Source organism: Phyllopteryx taeniolatus, chromosome 17 (assembly GCF_024500385.1).
Source record: "Phyllopteryx taeniolatus isolate TA_2022b chromosome 17, UOR_Ptae_1.2, whole genome shotgun sequence".
In the NCBI taxonomy this organism is placed as follows: domain Eukaryota; kingdom Metazoa; phylum Chordata; class Actinopteri; order Syngnathiformes; family Syngnathidae; genus Phyllopteryx; species Phyllopteryx taeniolatus.
Genome location: NC_084518.1, coordinates 9,328,328 through 9,351,258, shown reverse-complemented (window position 1 = coordinate 9,351,258; position 22,931 = coordinate 9,328,328). Strand labels below are relative to the sequence as shown.

Genomic DNA, 22,931 nt, shown 5'->3' with positions numbered 1-22,931 from the left:
ACGGCATGATGAAGTCAACAGAACCACATCATCTGCAAAAAGCAGAGATGCATTATTGAGGCCACCAAACCGGACCCCTCTACGCCTCTGATGCGCCTTGAAATTCTGTCCATAAAAGTTATGAACAGAATCGGTGACAAAGGGCAGCCTTAGCGGAGTCCAACCCAACGAGTCCGACTTACTGCCGGATATGCGGACCAAACTCTGACTTCGGTCGTACAGGGACCGAACAGCCCGTATCAGGGGGTTAGGTACCCCATACTCCCAAACCACCCTCCACAGGACTCCCCGAGGGACACGGTCGAACGCCTTCTCCAAGTCCACAAAACACATGTAGACTGGTTGGGCTAACTCCCATGCACCCTCGAGGACCCTGCCGAGGGTGTAGAGCGGCCAAGACGAAAATCACACTGCTCCTCCTGAATCTGAGATTCGACTTCCCGACGGACCCTCCTCTCCAGCACCCCTGAATAGACCTTACCAGGGAGGCTGAGGAGTGTGATCCCCCTGTAGTTGGAACACACCCTCCAGTGCCCCTTCTTAAAAAGGGGGACCACCACCGCAGTCTGCCAATCCAGAGGCACTGTCCCCGATGTCTACGCGATGTTGCAGACATCCAGACATCCAGAGCCTTTAGGAACTCTGGGCGAATCTCATCCACCCCCGGGGCCTTGCCACAGAGGAGCTTTTTAACTACCTCGGTGACCTCAAACCCCGAGATAGGAGAGCCTGCCTCAGAGAACCCACACTCTGCTTCCTCATGGGAAGGCATGTTGGTGGAGTTGAGGAGGTCTTCGAAGTATTCTCCCCACCAACTCACAACGTCCCGAGTCGAGGTCAGCAGTATGTATAGTGGGGATGAACAAATTTATTAAAACCCGAATTTGTAATTTACAGCTCCGATTGCATATCCAACGGATTGTGCAAATGTACCTAATGATTTGGCAGTATATTTATTAGGATACATTGAAAAAAAATGTATACTGTTACTGCACTTCAGTTAACACATCCTGGATTCCACATCTACATTTTCTATACAGTTGTATGTCAATGTATTATTCAGTAAACACATTCTTATCCGGAATTATATGTTTATTATAATTATATAAATATATATATATATATATATATATTTATATATATGGCGGCACGGTGGCAGACTGGTTAGAGCGTCAGCCTCACAGTTCTGAGGACCCCGGCCCCGCCTGTGTGGAGTTTGCATGTTCTCCTCGTGCCTGCGTGGGTTTTCTCCGGGTACTCCGGTTTCCTCCCACATCCCAAAAACATGCATTAATTGGAGACTCTAAAATTGCCCGTAGGTGTGACTGTGAGTGCGAATGGTTGTTTGTTTGTATGTTCCCTGCGATTGGCTAGCAACCAGTTCAGGGTGTACCCCGCCTCCTGCCCGATGACAGCTGGGATAGGCTCCAGCACGCCCGCGACCCGAGTGAGGAGAAGCGGCTCAGAAAATGGATGGATGGATGGATATATATATATATATATATATATATATATATATATATATATATATATATATATATATATATATATATATATATACCTGCGTGGGTTTTCTCCGGGCACTCCGGTTTCCTCCCACATCCCAAAAACATGCATTAATTGGGGACTCTAAATTGCCCGTAGGTGTGAATGTGAGTGCGAATGTTGTTTGTTTGTATGTGCCTTGCGATTGGCTGGCAACCAGTTCAGGGTGTACCCTGCCTCCTGCCCGATGATAGCTGGGATAGGTTCCAGCACGCCCGCGACCCTAGTGAGGAGAAGCGGCTCAGAAAATGGATGGATGGATGTATATAAAACGTTATTCTACATATTTGTTAACTCAAGTACTGGACATATTACTGTATATGACAAAATGTAAAGGTACAGTGCAAGGTCAGTGTTCCAAGAGGCACTGTGATGATTTTTGAGTGTTGAGCAAACACGCGTGTTGATGTTGTTGGATATGTGATGTATAGGATGCAGTATTAGCCTATTATTATTTTGTTGTATTTCCAGAGTTACGCGCGCAGCTGGAATGGAACAAGAGTGAAACGCGGCCTGTGGTGCGTTCAAGGCTTGCACGGGAGGTGGGGAAAAAGCAGTGGCGCTAACCAACTATAAAAGCACTTTTAGCTTCACTCCTGCACCGCCTGCCTGGCCTGCTGCCAGCCTTTCTCCACAGAGGGCTGGATCACTTCTCATCCTCCTCCTCCTCTCCTCCCTTTCCTTCCCTCCTTCTCCCAGAGCCGCATACGCACTCTCGGGAAGCAACACGCGAAGAAGGAAGAGAGGAGGAAGAGCTGGGAGAACTTTTTTGAGGACCTTCCAACCATGCCAAATTTGTCGCTTTTGCGGATGGATCACCAAAGCACACCCGAGGAGTGATTTTAATCCTTCTCAAGGAGGGGAAAAAACCACAAGGAGCTTCTTGTCGTCAATCGGTGAACAAAGCGGACAGCCTCCGGCTGGTGGTTTCATGTGTCCGGCTGCGTGAGGGGTGGGGGGCACCGGAGGATGCCACGATGCCCTCGCTGATCTGCCGCGTGCTTCTCCTGTGGGTCAGCGTGCACAGGCTGGCGCGGTGCACGGAGCGCTCGTCCACGCGTGAGCGCTTCAAGGTGGTCATCGCGCCGGTCATCTGCAAGCGGATCTGCCAAAACGGTCAGTGTTTGGACCGCTGCGAGCAGGGCAACAACACCACGCTCATAGCAGAGAACGGCCAGGGGGCGGACACACTCATCGGCCAGGGCTTCAGGGTCGGTGAGTGGACAATCAAGTTTGTATTTGCTGTGCATTGCATGCAAGATATAATTAGGCTGCTGGGATCTACGCTCAGTGGCGCTCTGATGACTTCAGTTTGGATTTGTATGTGCTGTATCTGTACATAGCACATCGTGGTGTGAAAAAGTTTGAAGCCTGGGTAGAGTAGCACACAATTGTACTCAAGTAAGAGTAGGCCTACTGTTACTTGAGATATGAGTCAAGTAAAAGCAAAAACAAAAACAAAAAGTTCTCAAAATAATTAAAAGAGTAAGACTAAGTAGTTAAAAAAACATTGCTGAAGTACTCAGTAACTGGTGAGTAATTTCTCATTGATCTTTTAATGAGCACAAACATCAACTAGACAAACATACAAAATAGGAATATGCAAATTCATATATTGCACATGGGTGGAACAGTGGGCGACTTGTTAACACATCTGCCTCACAGTTCTAAGGTCCTGGGTTCAAATCCAGTCTTGCTTGTGTGGAGTTTGGTTAGAGCGTCAGCCTCACAGTTCTGAGGACCTGGGTTCAATCCCCGGCCCCGCCTGTGTGGAGTTTGCATGTTCTCCCCCGTGCCAGCGTGGGTTTTCTCTGGGTACTCCGGTTTCCTCCTACATCCCAAAAACATGCATGCTAGGTTAATTGAAGACTCTAAATTGCCCGTAGGTTTGAGTCTGAATGGTTGTTTGTCTATATGTGCCCTAGAATTGGCTGGCGACCAGTTCAGGGTGTACTCCGCCTCTCACACGAAGTCACGACCCTAGTGAGGATAAGCGGTTCAGAAAATGAATGGACATTTTATTTAAGTACTGATTTTTATGTTCCTTTTATTTCAGCGCAGTGTTAATGTTCAAACTCTGAAACATCCGGCAATAATATTGACTATACTTTTTTTAGGAATAGGCCTATGCCTTGTTTTTATGGACCATTTATGGGGCATAGTAGGACATTGTGAGAGCTGTGCAGAAACACCCAAAGACAGCAGTCAGTGACATCACTGCCAACAAAACCAAAGGAATTGACCTTGCCATTCCAATACTTTTGTAGGGGACAATATATATATGTGTGTGTGTGTGTGTGTGTGTGTGTATGTGCATGCGTGTGTCGTGTGAGTGTGTGTTTATATTTATATATATATATATATATATATATATATATATATATATATTCTTAAATCATTAGTGATATCGTGAGAAATCATTAACATGATTAGTGTCTTCACATGGACGAACAAATGTGTTATTTCAGAGGTGTTTATCAAACTACATAGCAAGACAGCTGTACAAGGGCGCCCAGTTTTAATGAGACTATTAAGCAGCTGTAGGGGGAAAAAAAACCAAAACATTATTATTTTGAGCTTTGCATCTTATGTAGAAATGTGCTGCATTAAGTATTTAATTCCTGGTCGGACATTTTATCAAAAATATGAAATAGCCTGCTCATAATTTATACATTAGATCAGTGGTTCTCGGATAATTCACGAGCCATAGCTTCCGGGTCCAGAAAATAAGTTTAAATAAATTATGTAGGATCATTTAAAAAAAGTGTGTGCTAATAAAGTAAACAATAATAAAGCAATTACTCCTGCTTACTATAGCTTTGGGCAAATTCAAATCTGTGATGGATTGTGGCATCACATAAATCTGACATTCATGAATGAATCCTTTTTTTCCTTTTTGCTACAAAAAGAGTATTGCTACAGAAACAAAGTCCTATTTTCTACAAGAAATACTTTTTTTTTTAGAATAAAGGGCATAATATTATAAAGTTGTATTTCTTAAAATCACTTGTTAAAATATGACGAACTTTACTTTTACTTTTACTTTTGAAAGATATCGAGTATAGGCTGTCTAATAATTAACATAAAGTAACATGTCACCATCCAAGTTTAAATAATGTTATTAGTGTGTTGACAAAACCTACTATGGCTCCTTTTATAGACAAATGCTCTTTGTTCGAGAGATTTAATTAAACCAGCACAAAATGGACCTCAAAAGCGCAAGCTGAGTAACATGATAATTACATAACACAATTCATTACCTGCACAATCCAATGACATGCAATACAAGAGCTGTATCAAAAACGTTATTACTGAGTCTTGCTACTCTCGGTGGAGATATTGTTACTATTGTTATATTGTTATTGTGTGTGGTTTGTTGTGTTAGTAATTTCGAGTACACCATGCACTATCAGAGCAGTAAGAAACACAAATGCCAATATTTTTCCTTGTCATGTATGGGATCTCTCATATTTAAAAAATCGGCTAAAATATTAAAACTTGATATGTTTGTAACCCACTTAAAGTTGTTGCTACTAGACTAAAGTAAAACAAATGATGTTCTCTCGTCTTTTAAAGCCTACAAAATATCTTAATTTGCCACTTTTGCTGACTAGTGACATCTCCATCCATTTTCCATACTGCTTTATCCTCACAAGGGTCGCGGGCGTGGTGGAGCCTATCCCAGCTATCTTCGGGCGAGAGGCGGGGTACACGCTGAACTGGTTGCCAGCCAATTGCAGGGCACATATAAACAAACAACCATTCGCGCACACATTCACACCTAAGGGCAATTTAGAGTCTTCAATCAACCTACCATGCATGTTTTTGGGACGTGGGAGGAAACCGGAGTGCCCGGAGAAAACCCACGCAGGCACAGGGAGAACATGCAAACTCCACATAGGCGGGGCCGGGATTTGAACACCGGTCCTTAGAACGGTGAGGCAGATGTGCTAACCTGTCGACCACCGCCTGACTAGTGACATTTAGACCAAATTGATAAATAACTATTAGGTGGAGTTCCAGCCACTGCGTCATGCCTCCCTGGAAAATTTTTTCCCATATCACACTGTAATTACTGAGCCAAGGCTCATTACATGGCACATAAATGCACTCTTAGATCTATACTTTACTCCTAGTGAGTTGAGCAGCGTCTGGTTGGCGTGAGTGAGTAAATTTTTCTCCGCTCCATCGCATCAAATGTGGCCAGACATGGAGCCTAGCTGTCTACTTCTACTTGTGCAGCCCACAACTGACTTCAATCCTTATTGAAGAAAAAGGAAGTGATACTCTTCAGTTATCTCAGAATGTTCAGTAGATCAGATAAAGGAATGTAAAAAAAAAAAAGGTTCCTGGTGAGGTAGAGCCATAAATAATAAACATGGTCAAAGGTAGCAGATGTTAAACATCACTCACTATGTTCTTTTATTCCATCATGGTAATAAAATATAGTATAATATCGCAGTAAAATAAATACAAGTCTGACATAGTGAGTGACAAATGAAATTACCCTGAGAATTTGTATCTATGTCGTCCCTTCTCTCCATCTGTGGAAGTCATTAGGGAGTGAACTTTTTCTTTCCATTACTGTATATACTGCTGAAAATTGACTCCCTTTAAAATAAGCAGTGTGTATTCAGATCATCTTACAGAAAGTGAGGCACAATAATTTTTCCCTGGTGAAGTCTCATTTCATTCCGTGTCAAAAGTCCAAAATTGTTATTGTTTTTTTGTTTTCTCCCCTTTATCCCTTGTGTAAATCATGTGCCGACCCGAAAAAGCGTGTGCTTTTTTTTAATCCATAACTATCCATCAAACAACTTGCAGCTGCTTTAGTAATTACATGCTCCTTACACTTGGAATATATCCGTCTGTTTTTTTCAGATAAGCTTAAAAACATTTTAATGCATTTGGCATCTAATACAAATACAGGAGTGTTTTCTGTACAGTGGAACTTCTAAAACCAACCCAATCCATTCCGGGAGGCTGGTTGTATGTTATTTCTTCGTATGTGGATTTAGATTTCCCTCTTACAAAGTTATGTGACTAGAAATAATCTGTTGCGGGGTCACACTGTCACCATCATAAAACAGGAAATGTGTTAGGTAACCTTTTAACATTCATGCACATATAAAAACAAGTTGACCACTGCATGACGTGATATACAGTGGATATGAAAAGTCTGCACAACGCTGTTCAAATGCCATGTTTTGTGATATAAATAAATTAGATTTTTTTTCCCCACCGTTAAAATGGCTTAGAACATATACAACTCAATAGATAATAGTTTTTAAATCTATTCCAGAGGGGAAGTTAAAAGTGTGCACACCCTCCTATAGGTGGGATGTGGCTGGGATCCAAATGCACCAATAACATTCAAAATTCATATTAAATGATACTCAGCACACACCTGCCAGCATTTAAAGTGCCTCTAAATAAGCCTAAAGTTCAGATGTTCTACTAAGCTTTTCTTGACATTTTGTTTTTGCTTTCTTGCAAAAGCCTTTTTTTTTCTTTTCTTTTCTTTTTTTTGGGTGCTAATACTGACTGCTATTTTGAACTTTTCATAGTTCCATCCACCCTAAGGCCACAGTTGCAGCTGAAGAGAATCAGCTCCAAAGCATGATGCTCCTACCACCATGCTTCACTGTAGCTGTTTTTCTTTTGGTGGGGAGCAGTGCTGCGTCTGTGTCAAACATACCTTATGGAATTATGGCCAACAAATTAAACTTTGCTTCCACTGGACCTTATTTTACATTTTACTTTACTACTTTTATATATATATATAACCAGTCAGCCACCGTGCCACTATTTTATTTATTTATTTATTTATATTTATATATATAAATATAAATATAAATATAAATATAAATATAAATATAAATATAAATATAAATATAAATATAAATAAATAAATATATATATATATATATATATATATATATATATATATATATATATATATATATAAATATAAATAAATAAATAAATAAATAAATAAAATAGTGGCACGGTGGCTGACTGGTTAGAGCGTCAGCCTCACAGTTCTGAGGACCCGGGTTCAATCCCCGGCCCCGCCTGTGTGGAGTTTGCATGTTCTCCCCGTGCCTGCGTGGGTTTTCTCCGGGCACTCCGACTCAGAAAATGGATGGATATATATAATCATGTTTTTCACACCTGGATTTGGGGATCATCTGCCATTCCTCCTTGCAGATCCTCTCCAGTTCTGTCAGGTTGGATGGTGAATGTTGGTGGGCAGACATTTTCAGGTCTTTCAAGAGATGCTCCATTGGGTTTAAGTCAGGGCTCTGTCTGGGCCATTCAAAAACAGTCACAGAGTTGTTCTGAAGCCACTCCTTCTGTATTTTAGCTGTGTGCTTAGGGTCATTGTCTTTTTTGAAGGGGAACCTTCGGCCCAGTCTGAGGTTCTGAGCACTCTGCAGAAGGTTTTCGTCCAGGATATCCCTGTACTTGGCCACATTCATCTTTTCTTCAATTGATTGATTTCTCCCTGTCCCTGCAGCTGAAAAACACACCCACAGCATGATGCTGCCACCACCATGCTTCACTGTTGGGACTGTATTGGACAGGTGATGAGCAGTGTCTAGTTTTCTCCACACATGCCACTTAAAGTTAAGGCCAACAATTTCTATCTTGGTCTCATCAGACCAGAGAATCTTATTTCTCACCATCTTGGAGTCATTCAGGTGTTTTTTTTTTAGCAAAATCCATGCAGAATATCATGTGTCTGAGGAGAGGCTTCCGTCGGGCCACTCTGCCATAAAGCCCCGACTGGTAGCGGGCTGCAGTGATGGTTGACTTTCTAGAACTTTCTCCCATCTCCTGACTGCATCTCTGGAGCTCAGCCACAGTGATCTTTTGGTTCTTCTTTACCTCTCTCACCGAGGCTCTTCTCCCCCAATTGCTCAGTTTGGCCGGACGGCCAGCTCTAGGAAGGGTTCTTATCGTCCCAAACATCTTCCATTTCAGGATTATGGAGGCCACTGTGCTCTTCGGAATCTTAAGTGAAGCAGAATATTTTTTGTAGCCTTGGCCAGATCTGTGCCTTGCCACAATTATGTCTCTGAGCTCTTCAGGCAGTTCCGTTAACCTCATGATTCTCATTTGCTAGTACTAGTTACTAGTAACACATAAAAACAATAAAAGTTGCACTCACCCTTAACTTTGTTACTCGATTGGTACTTTAAAGAATGTAAACATTTTTAACTTCCTGACACATTTGCAGGTTTCATGATGGTGTTTTGTTTTCCACTTGCCCGTTTATACAGTATAGTACATGCACAGATTAGAAGAGTGAGGGTTCATCCCTCAGCCATGTTTACCATTAGCTCAACAATTCCTTGATTCTTTTTCCAGAGAACGCTTTGATTTACTAGCCTGTTGTGGCGTTTAACATGCAGACAAGTCTTCCAGATGGGCACGTCACAGTGCTACAGATTCATATATCCCCTCACTGGCTCCTCTCCTCCGATTTGTTTGTGTCACATTTTGGAGCTTCTGTGTCAAATAATTCAGGAGTTACATTTTAAATTCCTGGAATAACTAGTGATTCTTACACATTTGGTCTTGAAATGTGGAAACTGCTGTGCAAAGCATCTGCATCCTGGATTTATCACCCAAAAAAAGGGTGCACAAATGGGACTGAGTTGTATGGCTCTCGTGGCAGCCTCAGGAGCATTTGGCTTTGTACGCCACATGAGATGTGTGTTGTTCTGTACGAGGCCTGGAATGTGTGCGTGAGTGGACGAGTGGAAATTTCTCTCCCCTGTGTTAAATCGGGCACCGCTGTAGCGGCAACAATATGAAGAGTTTTCCATATTTGTGACGTGAACTCAGCCTAACCAAACCTGTTTGAGTGTGTGAATGTGAACAAATACCCACACAGCATGGACAAAGATGATTTGGGCTTATTACCTCCATGAATGACCCAAAAAAAAAATATTTGGAAGTCTGCCAGCAGATGAATATCACTTCATGGCCATGACTTTAAAGGTTCAGTGTTTAGTCATGCTGTATATACTGAAGTTTTACATACAAATTTACACAACCTCAAAGTGTTTTCCTGTGTTATATATTTTTTGTCTTATTGTAATTGCATTGTAATTATGTATATAACATGTTTGACATACCGTACATAATCATGTATCAGTCAGTTGCACATATAGCAGTGATCTTGCAAGGAAAGATGCCTGAGTTCCTTCATATGTTGCGGCTGATGAAACTCACAGTTGGAATGAAAGTGGAAAAAAAGTGGTCAGGCAGTGTCATCTCATAGCAAGGCAAGGTCGTGGATAAGGGGATCTCCAACTTCCTCCCACAGTCCAACATGTACAGTTAAGCCTAAAATGATTTACAACCTGGCCAGATTTTGACTTAAAGTTAATTTGTATATGGTGACTGAGTTGCGTTTATCCATCCATTCATCCATCCATCCATCCATCCATCCATTTTCTACTGCTTATCCGAGGTCGGGTCGCGGGGGCAGTAGCTTTAGCAGGGATGCCCAGACTTCCCTCTCCGCAGCCACTTCATCCATCTCTTCCGGTGGGATCCCGAGGCGTTCCCAGGCCAGCCGAAGGATGTAGTCTCTCCAGTCTCTCCCCGGGGTCTCCTCCCGGTGGGACGTGCCCGGAACACCTCACCACGGAGGCGTCCGGGAGGCATCCGAATCAGATGCCCCAGCCACCTCATCTGGCTCCTCTCGATGTGAAGGAGCAGCGGCTCTACTCTGAGATCCTCCCGGATGACCGAGCTTCTCACCCTATCTCTAAGGGAGAGCCCGGACACCCTGCGGAGGAAACTCATTTCGGCCGCTTGTATCCGGTATCTTGTTCTTTCGGTCACGACCCACAGCTCGTGACCATAGGTGAGTGTAGGAACATAGATCGACCGGTAAATTGAGAGCTTCGCCTTTCGGCTTAGCTCCTTCTTTACCACAACGGATCGATACAAAGTCCGCATCACTGCAGACGCTGCACCGATCCGCCTGTCAATCTCCCGTTCCATTCTTCCCTCACTTGTGAACAAGACCCCAAGATACTTGAACTCCTCCACTTGGGATAGGATCTCATCCTCGACCTGGAGAGGGCACGCCACCCTTTTTTCCGACTGAGGACCATGGTCTCAGATTTGGAGGTGCTGATTCTCATCCCAGCCGCTTCACACTCGGCTACGCACTGCTACAGTGAGAGTTGGAGGTCACGGCTTGATGAAGCCAACAAAACCACATTATCAGCAAAAAGCATAGATGCAATACTGAGGCCACCAAACCGGACCCCCTCTACGCCTCGGCTGCGCCTAGAAATTCTGTCCATAAAAGTTATGAACTGAATCGGTGACAAAGGGCAGCCTTGGCGTAGTCCAACCCTCACTGGAAACGAGTCCGACTTACTGCCGGATATGCGGACCAAACTCTGACTCCGGTCGTACAGGGACCGAACAGGGGGTTCGGTACCCCATACTCCCGAAGAAACCCCCACAGGACCCCTCAAGGGACACGGTCGAACGCCTTCTCCAAGTCCACAAAACACATGTAGACTGGTTGGGTGAACTCCCATGCACCCTCGAGGACCCTGCCAAGGGTGTAGAGCTGGTCCACTGTTCCAACACACTGCTCCTCCTGAATCTGAGATTCAACTTCCCGACGGACCCTCCTCTCCAGCACCCCTGAATAGACCTAACCAGGGAGGCTGAGGAGTGTGATCCCCCTGGAGTTGGAACACACCCTCCGGTTCCCCTTCTTAAAAAGGGGGACCACCACCCCAGTCTGCCAATCCAGAGTCACTGTCCCCGATGTCCACGCGATGTTGCAGAGGCGTGTCAACCAGGACAGCCCTACAACATCCAGAGCCTTGAGGAACTCCGGGCGAATCTCATCCACTCCCAGGGCCTTGCCACCGAGGAGCTTTTTAACCACCTTGGTGACCTCAACCCCAGAGATAGGAGAGCCCGCCTCAGAGAACCCAGACTCTGCTCCCTCATGGGAAGGCGTGTCGGTGGAATTGAGGTGGTCTTCAAAGTATTCTCCCCATCGGCTCACAACGTCCCTAGTCGAGGTCAGCAGCGCCCCATCCCCACTATACACAGTGTTGATGGTGCACTGCTTCCCAATCCTGAGATGCGGGATGGTGGACCAGAATTTCCTCAAAGCCGTCCGGAAGTCTTTCTCCTCACCGAACTCCTCCCATGCCTGAGTTTTTGCTTCAGCGACCACCAAAGCTGCATTCCGCTTGGCCAGCCGATACCCATCAGCTTCCTCAGGCCAAAAAGGCCCGATGGGACTCCTTCTTCAGCTTGACGGCATCCCTCACCGTTGGTGTCTACCAACGGGTTCGGGGATTGCCGCCACGACAGGCACAAACCACCTTACGGCCACAGCTCCGGTCGGCCGCCTCAGCAATGGAGGCGCGGAACATGGTCCACTCGGACTCGATGTCCCCCGCCTCCTCCCGAACATGAGCAAAGTTCTGTCGGAGGTGGGAGTTGAAACTCCTTCTGACAGGGGATTCCGCCAGACGTACCCAGCAGACCCTCACAATACGTTTGGGCCTGCCACGTCGGACCGGCATCTTCCTCCACCATCGGAGCCAACTCACCACCAGGTGGTGATCAGTTGACAGCTCCGTCCCTCTCTTTACCCGAGTGTCCAAGACATGCGGCCGCAAGTCCGATGACACGAACACAAAGTCGATCAACGAACTGCGACCTAGGGTGTCCTGGTGCCAAGAGCACGTGTGGACACCCTTATGCTTGAACATGGTGTTCGTTATGGACAATCCGTGATGAGCACAGAAGTCCAATAACAGAACACCGCTCGGGTTCTGATCGGGGGGGCCATTCCTCCCAATCACGCCCTTCCAGGTCTCACTGTCATTGCCCACGTGAGCATTGAAGTCCCCCAGCAGAACAATGGCACCAGGCACTCGGTTTCGAGCCCCACCTCCGGGCCTGGCTCCAGAGGGGACCCGGTGACCCGCGTCCGGGCAAGGGAAACCTGAATCCATTTATTGTACTCGTCATAGGGGTTTTTGGAGCCGTGATTTGTCTGGTCCCTCACCTAGGACCTGTTTGCTATGGGTGACCCTGCCAGGAGCATAAAGCCCCAGACAACTTAGCTCCTAGGATCATTGGGACTCACAAACCCCTCCACCATGATCAGGTGACGGCTCAAGGAGGGGGAGTAGCGTTTAGTTGAAAATAACAAAAGAAAGTGGCAAAAGACACAATAAAGCCTATTATTATTTTATTTTATTATTGTCATTATTTATTATGTCGCTAACTTAGCGATTGCTACATGGCATCTTTCATTACTTTCACTCTAATAACACACTCGAGTATAGCTGTAATGGCTATTGTCACTCTCACTACTCGTCATTAAAGCACACAGCCGAACAAACGTATAATTCTGTAAACACACTATCTTCCACCAACTGCATCGCAAGCTTCGCTCGTTCAGCCACTGTGACGTTACCACCCATGCACGTGAACTGGACCGCTCGAATACCCATAAAACCCAAATTTAATATTTTAACCGTCTATAAAACACTCATAAAATTCAAGGCACTTAAATTATAAAGAGTAACATATTTCTTAAACAGTAAATGACTTTGTGGCCATTTGTATTTCTTTTTCTTTTGCTTCTTCTTTGTCTCGTGGCTTGCGCTGGCCCACTGGGGAAATCCCTGGTGTCCCCGTACACCGGTCCGCCCTGGGCCTTTTACCAAAGTCATCTATTAAGGTCTCCAGCCCCTCTCTCATCCTGAACAGGATGAGCAGTATAAAAAAGAATGGATGCCATTATGTCGTGAACAAACTTTACATGTACGTATGATAACTCTATATTCCATTACTCTGTTCCCAAACCACATATATTCCCAAAGTGTTTTGGCCGCCAGAGAAAGGTTATAAGAAATATACTCTATTTCCTTCTCGTGGCCTCCACATCAAACGCATGTAAGTTGTCATCATGCTCTGCAGGAGCAAAGACACAGGCATCGCTATTGATTATGTCAGGAATGAAAGAAGGACCACATCTTGTTGTGCTTAGTCTACCTGTCAAGTACATTTCGTTGCTCATTATTCAAAGGGTGACGAGGTATAGTCGTTGGGAAGACTTGGCTTGTAGAACACACGATTGGGGGAAAGAACCTCAATGAGACTTGGCGTAGCAATATTGTTGCATGCTATCGTCCACGGAGAGAGACGTTATTTTGTGTTTGGCTGACCAACTATCCAACATTCATTGGCTTGACTTTGTTGGCCTGTGACTATATCTGCTTTAGTTCCTTTTTCTTCAACGTTGTCATGGACGGTACAAGGAGTTGGACCCAAATGCAGGACTCAGAGGCAAAAGAAAGTTCCCCAAAACTTCGGTACACCGGGAGGCATTCAGCGAAGGCAACGGTATCCAAAAACATAAAACAAAAAGACAAGGTCTAGAATCAAAAAGAGTTTAACATGAGTCAGTGACAAGAACAAGGAATGCTAGAACATGACGACAAGGTACAAACTAACCTGCGATGAGACAGAATGACACACAAGGTTAAATACAAGCACAAGACAAGGTGGAGGGGCAAGACGCACACGCACACACGCTCTCTCTCTCTCACACACACACACACACGCACACACGCGCGACAGATGTTTGCCTTACAGTTACTGTATGTCTCACAGTCTCCCCGTGCTTGTGTGGGTTTTCTCTGGGTATTCCCACTTCCTCCCACATTCCAAAAACATGCATGTTCGTTTCATTGAAGACTCTAAATTGGCCAGAGGTGAGAGTGTGAATAGTATTTGTCTTCATGTGCCCTGTGACTGGATGGCAACCAGACCGGGGTGGTATGTATGTCTCTTCTCGCCCAAATTCAGCTGAGATAGGCCCCAGCTCACCTGCGACCCAAGTGAGAATAAGTGCTATAGTAAATGAATGGACAGCCCAAAATTATAGGGGGAGCAATACAACCTTGATAATTGATAGCTTGGATGCTTTCATGTAATAAAACAATGACTTTAAAGACTTAATCCAATAATTTTTATTTTTTTTTTTTTTTTTTTTACATTTGCCCCTCATTTATCTATTTGAACAGGAGTTGTATTTTTGTCATCAATTGAAAATCTCTATCTATTTTGGATGGGCATAATAATCTTAAAGGTTACAAAAAAAAAATCATTGATTAAAACACATTCACTGCCATTGACAGCTTTAGAAGTCAAATATCCATGTTAACTGGGAAGGCTGGCAGTGAATGAGTTAAGTGATGGTTAATTTTTCCCATAGCCAATCAAGTGAATTTAATCAACCTTCTGCTTTTTTATCAAGAGTTTTCTCAAATGTTTACATTAGCTCAGAGCCATCCAACCCATCAGCCTCACTGGTAGCAGCAGCTGCCTTTCTCTCACTTTTTTTTCTCCCCTCTACAATCTCTTATAGTGTGCAAATGTTGACCTGTTAGGTCGCAGTCTAGGCTGGTCTTGCTGAAAGTGGACCTCCTCATCATTAGCAGATAGGGCTATTCTTGGAGTTCCCATGTGGCTCTCTATTTCGAGTGAATGACAGTAGTAGCCTGTGGTTTGTTTTGCCGTCCCCCCCAGCACAGGTCAGAGGTCCATGGGAGTTTGAAAACGAAGTTCTGTTAAATACAGTCGGTTTTGCTCTCTGTCTATTTAGAAAGAGTTTATTTTTCCTTGAAGCCACCCAACACACTCTGCCCTCTCGTTTGGTTTGGAAAAGGCACTCACACACTCTCATGGCGAAGTAAATACGTTCTTGGCGGGAGGCGCACACACATTCATGAAGTGCTTTTTTTGTTTTGATGCAGCCTGCATTTTATGCCACGTGTGCCTGCAGGATTGTCATCAAGAATCTGTCATAATATTGTTTTTACTGCCTCTTTGCCTTTCCACTCATGAACTAACACAAAATGTCCTTGATCAACCACAGATTTAAAGATTACCTAATTTTTTTCTTTGTTTTAAAATGCTTTTGATGATGTAAAGCACATTGAGTTACCTTGTGTATGAAATGCGCAATATAAATAAATTTGCTTTGCTTTGCTAATAATTTGTTATTGTTTTTAAATTAATTTAAGAGATCAGACTTCAATGGTTTGGACACGTCCAGAGGAGAAATAGTGAGTATATTGGTAGAAGGATGATGAAGATGGAGCTGCCAGGCAAGAAAGCTAGAGGACGACCAAAGAGAAGGTTGATGGATGTCGTGAGAGAAGACATGAGGGCAGTTGGTGTTCGAGAGGAGGATGCAGGAGATAGGCTTACATGGAAAAGGATGACGCGCTGTGGTGACCCCTAACGGGACAAGCCGAAAGGAAAAGAAGAAGATTATTGTTAAATTGTAGGGGATTTATTTATATATTTGTAAGCATTTGAACTGCAACAATGGATTCTACTACATGGATGTTTTTTTAATATTAATTTTTGTTTTTGACAGAAGAGGGAGCAGAAATACGGTACTACAGTGAACGAGCTTATCTCGGTTATTGGCAGGGTCACCCATAACAAACAGGTCCTAGGTGAGGGATCAGACAAAGCACGGCTCAAAGACCCCTTATGCTGACGACAAACTATGGACTCAGTTTTCCCTTGCCTGGACGCAGATCACCGGGGCCCCTCTGTGGAGCCAGGCCTGCAGGTGGGGCTCGAAGGCGAGCGCCTGGTGGCACCCATGGCACAGCCCGAAAGGGTAACGTGGGTCCCCCTTCCCATGGGCTCACAACTTGTGGGAGGGGCCATAGGGGTCAAGTGCAGTGCGAGCTGGGCGGTGGCCGAAGGCAGCGACCGTGGCGATCCGATCCCCGGCTGCAGAAACTGGCTCTAGGGATGTGGAATGTCACCTCTCTGGCAGGGAAGGAGCCCGAGCTGGTCTGTGACGAGAAGTTCCAACGAGATATAGTCGGACTCGTCTCCACCCACAGCTTGGGCTCTGGTACCAGTCCTCTTGAGAGGTGTTGGACTCTTCCACTCTGGAGTTGCCCACGGTGAGAGGTGCCGAGCAGGTGTGGGTATACTTATTGCCCCCCGGCTCGGTGCCTGTACGTTGGGGTTCACCCTGGTGGACGAGAGGGTAGTCTCCCTCCGCCTTCGGGTTGGGGGGATGGGTCCTGACTGTTGTTTGTGCCTATGCACCAAACATCAGTACCCACCCTTTTTGGAGTCCTTGGAGGGGGTGCTGGAGAGCGCTCCCGCTGGAGCAGTTCACAGCCGAGCCCTCTCCAGGTCGGGGATGAGATCCTGCCCCAAGTGGAGGAGTTCAAGTATCTTGGGGTCTTGCTCACGAGTGAGGGAAGAATGGAAGGAGAGATCCACAGGCGGATCAGTGATGCAGACTTTGTATCGGTCCGTTGTGGTAAAGAAGGAGCTAAGCCGAAAGGCGGAGCTCTCAATTTACCGGTCGATCTATGTTCCTACACTCGCCTATGGTCACGAGCTGTGGGTCGTGACCGAAAGAAAAAGATACCGGATACAAGCGGCCGAAATGAGTTTCCTCCGCAGGGTGGAAACCCTTAGAGATAGGGTGAGAAGCTCGGTCATCCGGGAGGATCTCAGAGTAGAGCCGCTGCTCCTTCACATCGAGAGGAGCCAGATGAGGTGGCTGGGGCATCTGATTCGGATGCCTCCCGGACGCCTCCCTCGTGAGGTGTTCAGGGCACGTCCCACCGGGAGGAGACCCCAGGGACGACCCAGGACACGCTGGAGAGACTACGTCTTTCGGCTGGCCTGGGAACACCTCGGGATCCCCCTGGAAGGGCTGGATGAAGTGGCTGGGGAGAGGGAAGTCTGGGCATCCCTGGCTAAAGCTACTGCCCCCACGACCCGACCTCAGATAAGCGGTAGAAAATGGATGGATGGATGGTTATTGGTGACTAAACCTACTTTAATTAAAAAGTAAAAATCTAATTTGTGACATTGAAAATGATTGGCCTATTTAAAGCTATTTGCGTTACTATATAATGTATGTCCAAGCTAAATTACATAGATAAAAATATTCATCCTGACTTTTCATCACTATCACAGGTGACTGTTCAATGATGACTCAGACCAGGTTGACTTGCTACCTTGATAGTGGTTTAGTCTTTAAGGATTGACAATTGAATGATCGACTGAATTCAGTTGACTTTGTGGAACTGAATATTGTGACATCTTGACTTTGAGGCAAAATGTAGTGCACCATATGCAGATTCAGTCTCAACTATTTTTTTTAAAAAGAACAAGATGGCAGCAGTTATGGGCTACATACATTAAAGGTTTGTTGTTAATCCATCCATTTTCTATATCACTTGTTCAGGATCACAGGAGGCTGGATCCTATCCCAGCTAATTTTGGGCAAAATTCAGACTTCAGCCTGGGCTGGTCTCATCAATCAATCTCAGAGTACATATAGAGACAGACAACCATTCACACACACATTCTCATTGAGTTCAAAACTGAACCCATGCTGCCTGTACTGTAGGCATGTGAGTGTACCACTATACCATCAGAGACCAAACTTTGTTGTCCATCTGACAATACATTGATTGAATCATTACATTCACTGATATACAGGGAGACCACCACTGTGAGTCGTTTTAAAATCAAATCCCTACTTGACATCACCTTCTGCAAAAAGAAACTGAAAACAGCCAGTAAGTTGCATGAGGTATGGAGCACTGCAGTAAAATAATGTTTGGAAAACAAAGCAGCAATTAGGGTTGTTTTTTGGGAATGTCACAAGGGAACAGTGTGCATGTTTGTACGAGCGTGTGCGCCCGAGTGTGCTTGGTGTTCAAATGCTGTTTACCGACCTGCATCTCAAACAAACAGCCTTCTTTACCATCTTTAACACTCTCCTCCCATTTGCCCAGCCAGGGGGTGAATGGGAGCAGTTATTTAAAGCCGCTTGTAGGTATGCGAGTGCCTGGGACTGCCGCCATCGTGCGGGACCCTGTAGCTGTAGCGATTACCCAGGGTAAACAGAATAACACGGCTTTTGCCAGAGCTACCCCCATGGTCTTGGACTGTGCTGCATTCAGAAACCTTAAAGCTGACACACTCACCATTACTGACTGTTATCCTATTGATTAGCATCTCTGCAGAGCATGATCAGCATTACCTGTTTGACTTACACTCTGTACTTAAGTAGTAGTGTAAAGAACAGTTAAAATACCGGTATCTGTTTTGAAATGATTAGGCTAAAAGTAAGAAGTTGTCAGAAAAATAAATACTTAAGTAAAATACAGAAAGTACTTCCCAGCATTGCCTGTCTGTCAGTCAATGACATCCCTCAAAGTGTCAGGCATAATCCTGACTGCTGGAATTTATCCCAACTGAGTGCTATGAAAACCATGTTTCTATAACATATGAAGAGCACATTTAAATATGGATTATTACAGAGTAACAGGTACAGGTAACCAATATGTTCGAAACACCTCTCAGTATGATGCAGTTCAATGGCAAACTACAGTAATTTGTGTATGTTTGTGCCTGCTAAGTGCTGCTGGTGACAGTGGTCCACTCTGGAAAAGGCTGAGTGTTTGGATAACGTAAGCTGAGGTCACCCAAAGTTTCTGGTAGCTGATGGATCCCAGAGAGGCCTGTGGTGGAAGCGGGGATGTGCACACAATTTAGTGTATTTAAAAGGTAGTGATTATGTCATTTACTGCCAATGTCTGACTCAGCCATACCAGTCTGACCTACTCCAAGAGGCAGGCTGATTGGTTTCATGCCTTTGAGCAGATTGTAAAATGAATGATCATGATCTACAATGGTGCCTTGAGATACATGTTCATTTTGGTCCACGACCACGCTTGTCACTCAAAACACTCACACTGTGTCTCAAATCATCTTTGCCCTTTGAAATGAATGGAAATGCAATAATCCATTGCAGATGTCTCGGGTTTGAATCTCTTCTCCGGTCCTTCTGTGTGGAGTTTCAGATTCTCCCAGTGTAGATTTTGTCCCACAATTCCAAAAACATGCATGTTAAGTTAATTGGAGAAAATGTATAAATGGATAGATTGATGAAGAAACTAATGGGTATAGTCCCCTTGAACAATATAGTTTTGTCTTTCTGCTTATATGCACCCAGTCATCGAAAAGTATGTAATTTGTGTAAGTGTGTGTGGAAAAGGGTGTAACCACTTCCAGCAAAGCCATTCAGCGATAAAACAGACTGAGTACAGAGAGCAGCAGCAAGTGGCTGTAAACCAATTAAATACTGTAGAAGGATAAGATGATAACAGTTTTTTCCCACGTAAAAGTGATAGTTTGACGCCTCTGGACAGATGCTTCGGGTGTTATGAGAGGATAGATAGGAGCAGTTGCATTGCTTTCCAATAAAGACCGTTAGCTTAGCCTAGCATTAAGACTGCAAACAGAAACAGTCAATCCCCCGTTGAGCACTTTTAAAGCTCATTAATGCTATATCTGTTCTATTTCATTCATCCAGGGGTTATTTGCCAAGCTATTTCCTCCGAAGGGACAGCCGCAGTGCATTGTGCACTGTGTGTATGTGTGCGTGTTGTGTGTACAAAAATAGACAGCTGTTTTCTACTGTCACACTTTGACCATAACAGTTTAGACAAGTTGTATCAGGGTCATGTTTTCCCAGGTTTGTATGTAACCACTAGCCTACCGTGCTGTCATAACATTCAACCACTAAAACACATATTTGTGTTCAGGAATGCAAGTAAAACATTTGACATCCTAATAAAGATAAATGATAATGTTGTGATTTACTTTTTTTTCCAGGTTTGCTTTGTTAAACAGTGCATTTATAAAATTCCTGGATAATAATTATATTTTAGCATCAAAAATAAAAAATTTTCACACTCTACTGTATGGAGTTTGCATGTTCTCCCTGTGGTTGCGTTTTTTTTTCTTCCAGGTTCTCTGTCCTCCTCCCACATTCCAAAAACGTGCATGTTAGTTTCATTAAAGACACCATTTTTTTTTTTTTTTTTATAAATGTGAATGTGAATGTGCCGTGAATGCTTGTTTGTCTATACTGTATGCGCCATGCAATTGGCCGGCGACCAGTGTAGGGTGTACCCTGCCTCTCGGGCAGTCAGCTGGCCCACCCGCAACCATAAGACCTGCACACCGAGCACCATGGCTGAAAGCAACTAAGTGGATCATCACAAAAAAACTCTTCACCGCACACCAAACGATTGAGTACCATTTATCGATCAACGCGCTGCAAAAGAGAAACTATAATCCGATATATTGTGTTTTGAGATTCTATATTAGACTGTATTTATTTTTTTATTTTATTTAAATGTGCGAGAATAAGTGAGTGTATATATTTCGAGAGGCTGTTGGCAAAGATCAATCACTGATCATTGAGTGAACCTGTTCATTTCAGTGACAGAGACTCTACATTTCGCTTTTTAGCCACAAGTGCATATGAAGTTATAAATATAGTTACTGGTAAGTATTTTTGTAAAACAAAATATACAGTATATAGTGGGTATACTGTACGTTTTGGTGGTCATGGCACCTTGGTCTCTTAAAATCTAAAACTTATTTTTTGTGTGTGAAAGCTTGATTGGCTGTTACATCTGTAATGTTGCACTGATGTGCACCAGCGATTCAAATTTTTAATTGCAGTGGCCCACCGTCGCCCACTCATGAAAACTAGTTGCTGAACCCCGCAGACTTTGAGAAAGTACTCCTAATATTAACTCGTTAGCTATATGAACGGCACCTGTCTCAACTTATTGCTTATATAAAGACACCTGTCCACAGAATCAATCAATCAGACACCAAACTCTCCTTCATGGTGTAGTGTATATTGGCGTTTGGATAAAACGTAATTTATTTAAGAAATAAATTCGTCGAAGCAGCGTTGCTTCCAGTTTAGCGTGATTTGACACTTAACATTATAAATCAAGCTATTTTGTCTCATATAGGGCACCACGTCACTTTTTATATGTATCAAAGTTAGGGAAAGCGACGAGAAACCTTTTTATCAGTCTCATAGTCTAAAGGTTGCTACATTTTATGAAGTATGAGTCCTAGATGACAGAGGTCTCCTTATTAATCTCAAAACACACAAAACACGACAAAGAGTGGAATTTTGTAGAATATTTAATTAAATCTACGAGGGCTCTATTGGGAAACACAAAGAGGGGTCTGACTACAACAAAGAAACACGAATAATGGTGAAAGAAAGAAAAATAGGCGCACGAAAAGGGAAATAGAACACCGTGTTGCTGGAGTAAAGTTGAAAACGTGAGCATTTAATGAATTCATAGAGAGAGAGGGCAAAGTTGGGATTTTGTGTGAAGCTCGTAATTTCTCAGAAATTATTACGCACTAATATTGTACATCCTAGCAACACTTATTGTGTGGTACTCACAACCGTAGGTCAGCTGGTTGGTGGGAATTGTCTTTCTCCCTGACATCTCTTTAGGAAAACGAAGCAGATTTAGTTGTAGAAAAATGTGGAGAAAAATAAAACAAAAACAAAAGAGGCGGAAGAAGAAAAATTGCTGTCCCCTCGGGGTGCACTCGTACCTTTCCTGCCGGTTGATCTTGTGGTAGATCTTGTTCCCCGCTGTGTGCGTGACCGGTACGGGATGCAGGTAGTTGCTTGCTGAGCCTCCGCCGACTGATCATGGCTAGGAAAAAAAACTATTGAAACTGTATGACCAGTTTTGTCGATTGAAAATGCTGCCGGCTAAGTTGAGGTGGGCGTTCGCGCAGGTGGTGACGCCGGAGGACAAAAGAAAAAGGAAGGGGGAGAGGGGCGGCAGCATGCTGGTCGAGCCGCGCCGAGGAAGAAACGAGAGCCAGACACGAAAGAGGTTAGACATGAAAGCGAGAGCTAGAAGAGGCGCGAGTCAGAGGTTAAATACCCAGAAGGCGTGTCCCAGACGACGGAGGACCAGACAAGACCACGCCCATCGACTCGAATTTATCAATTTGACTCCCCGTGTTTGGAGGAAGAAGATTTCAGAGTATGACCCCAAGGAACATCATCCCCACCGTCAAGCATGAAGGTGGAAGCATTATGCTTTGGGGGTGTTTCTCTGCAAAGAGGACAGGTTAACTTCACGGCATCGAGGGAAAGATGGATGGAGCCTTGTACCGTGAAAGCTTAGGTGACAACCTCCTTCTCTCAGTCAGGAAATTTAAAATGGGTCATGGATGGGGCTACCCAGCACAACAATGTCCCAAAGCACACAGCTACTGCAATGAAAGAGTGGCTAAGATGAAGCACATTTAGGTCATGGAGTGGCCTCTCCAGACCTAAAGCCCATAGAAAATCGCTGGAAGGAGGTGAAGCTTCGAGGTGCCAAGGCACAGCCCCAGAACATTCAGGATTTGGAGTGGATCTGCGAAGAGTAGTGGTCCAGAATTCCTCCCGAGATGTG

General features: G+C 44.4%; 1 protein-coding gene across 4 annotated transcripts in view; it reads left to right on the top strand.

Moving 5' to 3' along the window:
• Positions 1 to 2,199: 2,199 nt before the first annotated feature.
• The window catches only part of ltbp3 (latent transforming growth factor beta binding protein 3), a 54,939-nt gene continuing 34,207 nt past the window's right edge, over positions 2,200 to 22,931 (top strand). The window contains exon 1 of one of the 4 annotated variants that reach the window (XM_061750815.1): positions 2,200 to 2,760. In XM_061750815.1, the coding sequence (XP_061606799.1) occupies positions 2,523 to 2,760 (238 nt within the window). In that variant the 5' untranslated portion in view covers positions 2,200 to 2,522. The remainder of the gene's footprint in view (positions 2,761 to 22,931) is intronic. The other 3 variants (XM_061750813.1, XM_061750812.1, XM_061750814.1) reach the window with 3 other exon arrangements.